Below are 10,114 nucleotides of genomic sequence, written 5' to 3' on the forward strand. Positions count from 1 at the left end.
CTGACCCAACAAAGTGAACATGAACAGTTACCCCAAGAATATAAAGGTTGCTAAATCACAGCCTAGCCGTACTAGAGACCCAATAGGAGGGTGGAAAGATCAACAATGCCAACTATTCCATAAAATCTCATCCATGAGAAGCTGACCATTTGGACCCTTGCTCTCTACTATCCATCATATCTCCCTTGTTCAATTCTTCTCTCATCAAGACCCATGGTCCAAAGGCTTCTTACTGAAACTGATCATCTGTTCATGAAGGGTACCATTCAAATCCCACCTTTGTTTAGCTTTTGCACCTTCCCTTTTATTCTCCTCCATTTATGCCCTAGATTGTCAAAAGTTGACAACCTTTTCTAGAAATCTCCATCTTTATTGCCCTCCAATCATATTCTATACTTAAACCCTTAACAACAGTTATATGTAACAATATTTTTTAATTAATTAATAGCTTTCAAGTAACATGTCATTTTGAGACCCTAAAGAGTCACCCATATAGTTTCGGGCTCATGGGTAGGGAGGTCTCCACTCTACCTCTAGTTCGAGTCCTCGTTTGAGCACCCCCTTCCACAAGGCAGAGCAAGAGGCTTCATGGAACTGAACCTCCAGCATGTTAGAGAATTCAAACAGATCATCAATTTGCCCACGGAGTTCTACTCTGTCAAGCCGATAGTCATTGGTATAGCAGGTTAAGACCTGCACGGGGTTTTCTGTATAATAAATGAAAAAAATGTAGAATGCCATATTGATTGGCTATACAGTTCATGAAATGTTTTCCTTTTTACAACAAAATTATTAAATTATTAAAAGCAAGGAAATCTTCTTCTACAAACATGGTCCATGGACAAAGAAATGCCAACAAAAAGATATTGGGTTTAGGTCAATGCTTGCCTTAGAAATAAGTTTACATTCTGCAAATTTTTTTTCATATGTATTGATGTATTTTTATGCTTTTTTCCTACCAACTACTACTAGTATTTTCTCCAAGTGGCCATAATGGCAGGGATATTTGGCCCCTCCCATTAGTTCCTTTCGTGCCTTCCCCCATTGTTGTGAATATGATTCAAACCCTAGTGCTAGAGAGAAACAATAATTCCCCTACTCACCAGGAGAGAGAAGTTTGTGATTCACACACGTAGAGAAGAGTGAGAGTGAAGAGTAAAGTATAGGATAATTCTTTGCCTCTGGTTCTCACCAACTGCCGGATGTTAATTGGACTGGATTTCACTAACGTTCATAAGAGGATGCAAACAGATCGGATTCAGTCTGATGTAGGCATTACCGAGTCCCACACTCATATGTCAGTGTAGCATAATCAGACATAGGATCTGATTCAGATATAGATGGGAAGAGCTAGCCTTTACCGAACCTAGATCCGATTAGACATTTGTTCCTACCATGCTTTAGTCCTTTTTAAATGACAATCGGATCAGGATTTTGCAGAGTTGGATATGAAAAACTAAACCAAATTCAACTCATTTAGCTAAAGGGATCAAGGAAGGCTTACGGAATCAGGCTAAACAATAATCATGTCCATACCAGGATTTGGATCAGTCGGGTCAGGATCTTGTGCAGATCATAGTCATAAATATCAGTAATATTTTGAGAATATCAAGATTTTACCATGATATATTAAGAAGATAATAATATTCCAACAAAAATACAGTATTTAAAAATACAATAATATTATGCTGGATAGTAATGAGGAAAATAAAAGGAAAGGGTGTTGGAGGGCGGTCAATGTCAAGGGTTAGATTCTTAGAGGACCCCTCAACGATCTTCCTCTTTTCTTGCTTACGCCAAGCTTGAGAGAGAGAGAGAGAGAGAGAGAGATTTACTTACGGTTCATTCTCTCTCTATGGAGATGGATAGAAAGAAAAAGTGAAAAGGCTTTTGGGTTGGGAGTCGTTTTCTTCTTTTCTTTTGGCTCCCTCGACTCACCGCCCCGCTCAGACGCGTTCTGGTGGGGCCCGCGGGGCCCTCATGAGCGCAATGATGCGGTCCGCCTCATGATTGGCCGACCAAAACCCCAGCGCCACGTCAACCAAGCGTTTAGTTCACACATGGCTCGGCGCGTCTCGGCTCGGTTCAAGCTTAGGGCACACCCCTTACCCTCCACTGATTTTCAAGTTCACCAAGCCCGGACTTTCACTTGGTTTAAACCGTTATGGATCTTATCCGATCCATATATTCGATTGCCATCTGAACTTTCACAATGAAGTGTCCTAGTAGGCTTGCAACTAGGGATGTCAACGGGTCCGTTTTACCCGGACCAAAACCCTATAGGGTCGGGGTATGGTGACAAATAAGAAGACCTGGGTCCGGACCTGAAGGTCCAATTAATACATGAACCCGGGTATAGTTTGTGAAATTTTATACCAGACCCGGGCTCAACCCGAATTTCGATTAACCCAAATTTTTCAATGTAAAAATGATAAAAAAATATTATTTTACCGGGTATGGTTCGGGTCTGGTTCATGTAGTTCTTATTGGGTCCGGGTATGGTTTCTCTTATAGTAGATAACTGGGTCCAGACCCAATACCATACCCGGAAATCTGGTCCAAGTCTGATTCCACCTGGGTCCGAACCAAACCTGACCCGTTGGCACCCCTACTTGCAACAGACTTTTTGGTCACAACAAGAATAGACTTTGACTTGGTTGAGTCTTGACATAGTCACAAGACTCACAACTACTTGACTAGGAAAGGAACAGTAGGAGAATAGATGTAACTTCTCCTAGTAAAAGATCCAATAGGGTCATACTTGATTGGAAAACACAGCTCATTCGAATCATGGCAACCAACTTGAAGTTGTCTAAAGTATTCTAATCTAAGCAATCTTATGGAAAACTCAAATTTGCATTTTATGATCGATGATTAATTTAAAATCATGTCACTATCTATAAGAAAAAATATCATGACTCAAACAGTCAACCGTGTTTGGTTTTGAGTTTACAGAATCATATTTGGTCCGTGGCCATGAGTTGGAAAAAATGTAAAACCGATCATCTAAGCCTACCAACCTAGCAAATTAGAGTCATTAGACCCCTCTTAGATGGTGACATCTCATAAAAATAAATAAATAAAGTGGTTTAAATTTGGTTATTTGAACGTTAATTAATTTGGTTTTTTCATCTGTTTCACATCAAGGGATTTAGATGTTTCATTTGAAAGTTATTTCTCAATGTAATCTCAAGCATGAATCTATATCTCGTTAAAAAGCTGTCATCCAAAACCATTGATTAAAATAGGTTCAGCACTAAGTAAACTATGATGATCAAATCTTTTTTTTAATTTTTACTCGGAGAAACCACCCGAGGCGTAGAGACCTAGCCACTGTGGCTCAGCCTGCCATACTAACGGTCTCTGTCCATGTCAACCATAAAACTCCGAGGGCTTACCCCTCGACCCTAGGGAGTGGCCTGGCTTCAGCTCCCGCAGGGGGTGACACCCAAAGGATTTGAACCTAGACTGCCCATTAAACGGTCTAGGCCGCATCCCACTATGCCAAACCCCCTGGGTCATGATGATGATCAAATCCTATAACCATTTCATTGCAAGATTTCTTCCCATCATAGATTCAAGCATAAATTTCCTTTAGTTTCTAGAAGGTTATTTTTGCATCAAAACCATTGATTAGGAGCTTAACCAACACTAAAAAGATTACAATGATTATGCCCTACAGACCTGCTGTGCTTTTTAATGGAAATTAATATTATTTCCTATATATATATATATATATATATATATATATATATATATATATATATATGAACAAATACATTAAAATAATTTTATAAGTAATACCAAATAATTCCAATAGAAGAGAAAATTAAGGGCCCGGGCAAGTCCGATTGGATGCACAACATTGCCAAATTGAAGTGACTTGAGTCATATTGAAAGAAACAGGAAATGAGTCGACAATAAAGACTTTAGCTACAGCTCAGAAAATTTGCTTGACATTTGGATGGGATCCAGTAATCTCGATAGCAAGTCAGACCCAGATTGATCTGCTGATGGAGCTGATTGAAATCTAACTTGATCACTCAGTTCTGATGGCCCGATCCAGTAATTCAGATTTACAGATCTATCTTGGATCTTTAATTTTTGAAGGAGAGAATCCAGATTCAACCTGATCAGTTAAGATTCATGTCTTGCATTACATCCAAATCTGACTTGATTTCTCACTTTTGATGAGCCAAATCCTAATATGAACAGTTGATAGACCAGACCCAGATTGACCTGACTCCTCAGCTCTGATAAATCCGATCAAGGTTGGGCCCCAATACCATGGTCATTATGTAAATACCAAGACTTATGGGTTCTCGTGAAATTTTACTTGGAAAAATCATATAAAAAAAGTAATTATATTTTTTGCGTATACTGGAGTTACCTTTGATTAAAATCTATGCATACATTTTATTTAATTAGAAGCTGCACTCAAAACAAGAAAAAACATACAAGTGTTAGGATCATTAAACTTTGATCTAGAGGCCATGATATCCAATTTTTTACCTTTTTTTAATAGGAAAAGAAGATAAAATGATTGGAAGAGAAAGAACACACACACACACACACACACACACACACACATATATATATACTACTTGCACATATCTGGCTGGTCTTATCTTAATTAGATACCTTATCACCCAGATGTTATTAGACTTGGTCATTTTAATTAATTAGACTTGATAAATTTAATAGTCAACAAAACCTTATCTCCCATATGAAGTATTGTGGGTGGCACGAGTTTTAATTGTAAATGAATTGGAAAATAAAACTAACAAATGCCGTACCCATGAAAAACAATATGGCTTCGTAAATTTAGTTGGAAAAGATCATAGGAAAAGAAAATATGTAAAGCTGACTGACTCCACTTAGAAATGACAAAGTCTAGTTATGATGGCAAGGATAATAGAATAATCATATGAACTCCAATCCGCTGAAATGAGTTGGGGATAACCATCAATCTAGCCTTGGCTATCTTTTAAAAAGGTAGCCATGTAACACTTCTGATAGAGGGTGAGCTTGAAAAAAATATATATATATATATATATATATATATATTGATTCTTTCTTCAAGTTTTCACATGAACTATCCTCACATTCACTCCAAATCCATTATTATGAAGCTTCTAAAAAAATTTCCCCAAAAAAAAAGGAACACATTTTTCACTAAAGTAAAGTAAAGGAACTACAGGGTATTGGCTAACCATGTAGCTTCCTCATTTTCTGAAAGCCTGCTGATGTTGTGCATCAAAACAAGATTTTAATAAGGCATAATCAGTTTTGGTTAAAAAGATGATATGCCTTTGATTTATAAGCCAAGCTACCGATCCGGCAGAACAACTCAAAAGATAAAGAAATATGTTTAATTAATTTATTCATGCTCATTCCAAGTTAGAAGTACCATTTGGACAAATAAGAATCACCTAATTAATTCCTTACATGATTCCTTCTTCATATATATATATATATATATATATATATATATATATAGGATCTATGGAGTTATGCAATTCAAACCATCTCATTCCAAAAATTGCACTTTCAAAATTAACTTTTAGGAAGCATTAGATTTTTTAGCCCATTTAGTTAATGAATCAGATTAGGTCTGCCCCAGCCCAGCCCCAAGCACTCCCGGGCTGCATTAGGGATGCGCTAGTAATGCATTGAATTGGAACAGTAAATAAGGCAAATTTTCCTAGCTGAAATAAACAACATCGGTTCAAATTTGGGTGGTAGATCCGATTGAGTTGGATGTGCGTTTAGTTTAGTGTTTTACATTTGGATCCGAATCTTCATCTGAATTTGACTGACATCCCGAATCCAATTACTTATAAAAAGGCGTATCTCCATCAGAATCCGAACCTGATTACTCGTATCCGATTTTATAGGATTCAGTAATGCCCACATCCGAACCTAATTAATCCAACCCATTTGATTCACTAGAAATGTGCTACTGAACCAGCCAAACCGAGCCAAGCCAGCCGGTGCATGAGCCAAGCTGGTTAATGGTAGTCCCCAGTTGTGGTGGGAGCCTCACTACCGTCCAAGTCATACGTGGCAGATCCGGTGGTGAGAAAAATCCGACGTGTCGTATCGCGCATCTCTGCCCTAAAAAGGCTGCAGCAGAAAGAGAGAGAGAGAGAGAGAGAGAGAGAGAGTGACGTCATGGGGACAAAGGCCCTTCCATTCCATGCCCCAACACCCACGCGCAATCGAGAACTACACCACCCCCACCCCCACCCCTTTCCTTCTCTCTCTCTCTCTCTCTCTCTCTCTCTCTCTCTCTCTCTCTCTAGAAACGGGAGGATCCCTCTCTCTTGCTTTTTGCACTCCCTTTATATCTGATGTTTGTGTTTCCCGTTAACGCCATTAACTTTCCGTTCATACAAAGGAAGAGTTTTCTTCTCCTCCTCCTTATTCTCTGATTCTGCGCTCTCACCACCATTATTCTCTTTGCTTTTTCAAGGTAAAATAGGTAAGTAAGAAGCCGCTCTACTTATTCTTCGTCTTCTCTTTGTGAGAGAGAGTTTGCAGGCAGATCGGGTCACCAATTCATATGAAGGGTAAAACCCATATGCTTTTGTAATGGTTATAGGCTCTCTCTCTCTCTCTCTCAATTTTTTTCTTTTTGAAATTTATTGTGGTTTTAAAATTTTCTTCATCTTTTGTTCTCATGTTTTACTTCTTTTTCTTTTTGAGCTTGTTTTGGTTGTTCTGTGTGATTATGCATGAGTTGTGTTGGATGTTTTGATTTTTCCCACAATTCTATGCAGAAGGAATGCATATATACACCTGACATGGATTCTCAGAATTTCTACCAAAATTCATCAGAAACCATGGTTTAAAGGCTTGCTGTGTCTGTATTTTTCTCCCTTTTTTTCCCTTTAAAATTCTTCATTATTTCTTTGTTGCCAGGCAAATTAAAGCCACCTTGCACTTTTCAACATTTCACAAATAACTAGCTGATTCTTTGTCCCATCAAAATGCACCAATCTCAATCTATTGCACCCCCCCCCCTCTCTCTCTCTCTCGGCAAGGTGTGGTGAACATGACAGTTACCGTTTCATTAATTTCAAGAAATATTTAATCTGCTTCTCACAAATCCAAGGGTTCTCTCAGGTTTTGATCCAATCAAGAGGTTCATTCTTCTAGCCATATTCTTCTATATGCACCAAAAGACAAATCATTTGGGATTGTATGAAAGGGGTTGAGGGTAATCTTTTACCATCAAACCTTATTAACTATTATCAAAATGTGGATTGTCAAACAAAGCAAAAAAAAGGCAATGTAATAAGTATGTGTCACCAAAACCCTAGACCAAAAGACACGAGAGTCAGTGCATGCTTCTTCTTCTCCTTGTTTTTTTGCTGACATGAAATATTGGTCATAAAGATAACGAACCAAAACTTCTAGTGCAGGTCTGCAGCATGCTGGTATACTGAGAAAGAAAAGAATAAAGAAATACACTGAGAGAAACAACCTACATTCCTTTTGTGTGGTTTCAGCATCTTTTTTCTCATTCTTGGTTGCGCATGCTGTTTGTTGTGGACGTCACTCACCTTTCTGCACTATTTGAAAGCCGGCCTCCATGGCCAAAGTCAATTTTAATCAATAGCAATAGACTATACCACCTTCCTTGAATGATCTACCATTTCACTCTTCTAGACAAAATGATTAGAGCAAGTCAGCACCATTTCATTGTTATTCTTATTAATACTTGGCTTGTCTCTAGTTAGCAAGTATACTAAGCATCAACTATCTGACTCGTCTTTTTTTAGCATTCTCTATGATTTCTTTTTTCCTCCTGAAACACTAATTTCAGGGTTTTTCTTTTGTGACATAAATTATGGTGTTTATTTGGATACCCATGTTTCATGCTTGGGTTTTTGGGTTGGATGCAAGAGGTGGGTCATAAGACCATGTAGTCCTTATGATTTTGGAGGTTTCTAATTTGTTAGTTTCTTGTTGTTTGCTTGCCTAGCACTTTGAAGGTTGGTGTGAGGCCCTAGAAATGATTTTGGTATGATGAGTGGTGTTGAATGCTGTTGCAGGAGGATGGAGACAACAGAGTCTTGTGTTCCACCGGGGTTCAGATTTCACCCCACGGATGAAGAGTTGGTTGGTTATTACCTCAAGAAGAAAGTTGCATCACAGAAGATAGATCTTGATGTGATAAGGGACATTGATCTTTATAGGATAGAGCCATGGGATCTTCAAGGTATTAGCCAAACATAGCCTTCTTTGGTGTGTGTGTGTGTGTGTGTGTGTGTGTGAGAGAGAGAGAGAGAGAGAGAGAGAGAGCTAATGCCACACAGTGATCATGATTCTAGTTGTGGGTCATGTTTGTATGTGTGGCATGTATCCCATGAGATATGATGGGGCGCTTCACATGTCGATCCTAGCCCTCCAACCGAATGCATCTGGATGGCTAGGATCATATTTGTAAACGGGGTGAGAATGTGAACGGCTAGGATTGACATATGATATGCAACATCATATGTCGTAGGACGCTATACTTTTTCTTCACAAGTCTCTATATATATTCTCTTGCTTGATGAAATTAGGCATTATGTGTCCTTTAGTTCTGCATGTGAGTCATGAATGATGCGTGGGTGCACGCATTATTTTGCTCCAATATTATGCACGCGTTGCGTGCACCATTCAAGTTATATATCACACACACACACAGCTCTTCACTGCTTTGATTTAAAACTCGTGTGTGTGTGTCTGTCGAGCATGCATGCTTGTATCATGCGAATCCGCTACAGTTTCATATATATATATATATATATATCATTACAGTAGCACCATGCTTTCATGAACGCATGTATGCGATGTTTCACACTAATCTATTTGTGTGCTGTGAAACAGAAAGATGTAGAATTGGTAATGAAGAACAAACGGAATGGTATTTTTTCAGCCACAAGGACAAGAAATACCCAACGGGGACTAGGACTAACAGGGCAACCATGGCCGGTTTTTGGAAGGCCACAGGCCGTGACAAGGCCATCTATGACAAGCTCCGCCTCATCGGCATGCGAAAGACTCTCGTCTTCTACAAAGGCCGAGCTCCCAACGGCCAGAAGACTGACTGGATCATGCATGAATACAGGCTTGAAACAGATGAAAATGGCCCCCCTCAGGCAATCACACCACTACATATACCGCTTCTCTCTCACTTTTCTTGCTCCTAATTACACTACCAATATTTCTTTTCTCATCTCACAGAAAATTACTTTGAATTCTATTCTACAGGAAGAAGGATGGGTTGTTTGCAGAGCATTCAAGAAAAGAACCAACTGTCAAACAAGAAGCAATGAAGCGTGGGACTCGAGCTATTTCTATGAAGACCACAGCGGAGTTAACAATGTGTTGGATTCTTTGGATTTTCTCTCTAGCCAACGACCTGCACTAGTATGTAAGCAGGAGCTTGAGGTTGAAAACGTCAATTACAGTCTTTCTGAGAGATTTCTGCAGCTACCCCAGCTAGATAGCCCCAAGATTAATCAGTTTTTTAAGACACCCATCTCTCTTTGCATGACAGAATGTGATGGTTTCCCACAGTTTGGTTTTGGTGGAGGAAATGAGGAGGTGAAGAAGAGAAGAGAGAAGTTGACAGATTGGAGGGCACTGGATAGGTTTGTGGCCTCACAGTTGAGTCAAGAAGAAAGGCATGATGTGGGTGAAGGTGAAGGGTGTGAATTTGGAATTCATGGGAATAAAGAACTGGGTTTGGTTCTGTTGGAGGGTGCTGTCAAGGGGCAAGGGTTTGAGCTTGATCATGCAGGATTACTGAATCTAAGCCCTGGTTGTGATGTTGATGTGTTGCAGATTTGAGAAGTGAGGTTTGACATAAGGAGTAATGTGGTATTATGAGTCTTGTTTTTTTGAGCTTTGGATGAGTTAGTGGGACTTGGGGATTCCTTGTGTAAATAAGTAGGGATTGTCTCTGCGCGAGGTATGACATGCAGCCAAGGAGCATGACTTTCTCTCTCTCTCTCTCACACACACACACACACACGCATGTGTCCAAGGAATATAGGATAAAGTGAGTGGACCTATAATTTTCAGCTTATCGTTGGCTTTACTGTATAAGTTGTGCTCT

General features: G+C 39.2%; 1 protein-coding gene across 1 annotated transcript; it reads left to right on the forward strand.

The window, feature by feature from the left end:
• The first annotated feature begins 718 nt into the window (after nt 1-718).
• Nucleotides 719-9,885, forward strand: LOC149832548 (NAC domain-containing protein 37-like). The gene is made up of 4 exons (XM_090012501.1): nt 719-729; nt 8,064-8,227; nt 8,881-9,152; nt 9,265-9,885. Exons 1-4 carry the CDS (start codon nt 719-721, stop codon nt 9,844-9,846), a joined length of 1,029 nt encoding a protein of 342 aa, XP_089868627.1. The 3' UTR covers nt 9,847-9,885.
• The last annotated feature ends 229 nt before the right edge of the window (nt 9,886-10,114 follow it).

The sequence above is a fragment of the Nuphar pumila genome, chromosome 7 (genome assembly GCF_984573655.1).
Source record: "Nuphar pumila chromosome 7, dmNupPumi1.hap1.1, whole genome shotgun sequence".
NCBI classification, from domain to species: Eukaryota; Viridiplantae; Streptophyta; class Magnoliopsida; order Nymphaeales; family Nymphaeaceae; genus Nuphar; species Nuphar pumila.

Excerpts from the sequence above, each read along its gene's own strand:
- LOC149832548 (XM_090012501.1), top strand. Across the intron at positions 8,228-8,880 it reads AGAGCCATGGGATCTTCAAG|AAAGATGTAGAATTGGTAAT; the intron begins GTATTAGCCAAA and ends GCTGTGAAACAG. Across the intron at positions 9,153-9,264 it reads ATGAAAATGGCCCCCCTCAG|GAAGAAGGATGGGTTGTTTG; the intron begins GCAATCACACCA and ends TCTATTCTACAG.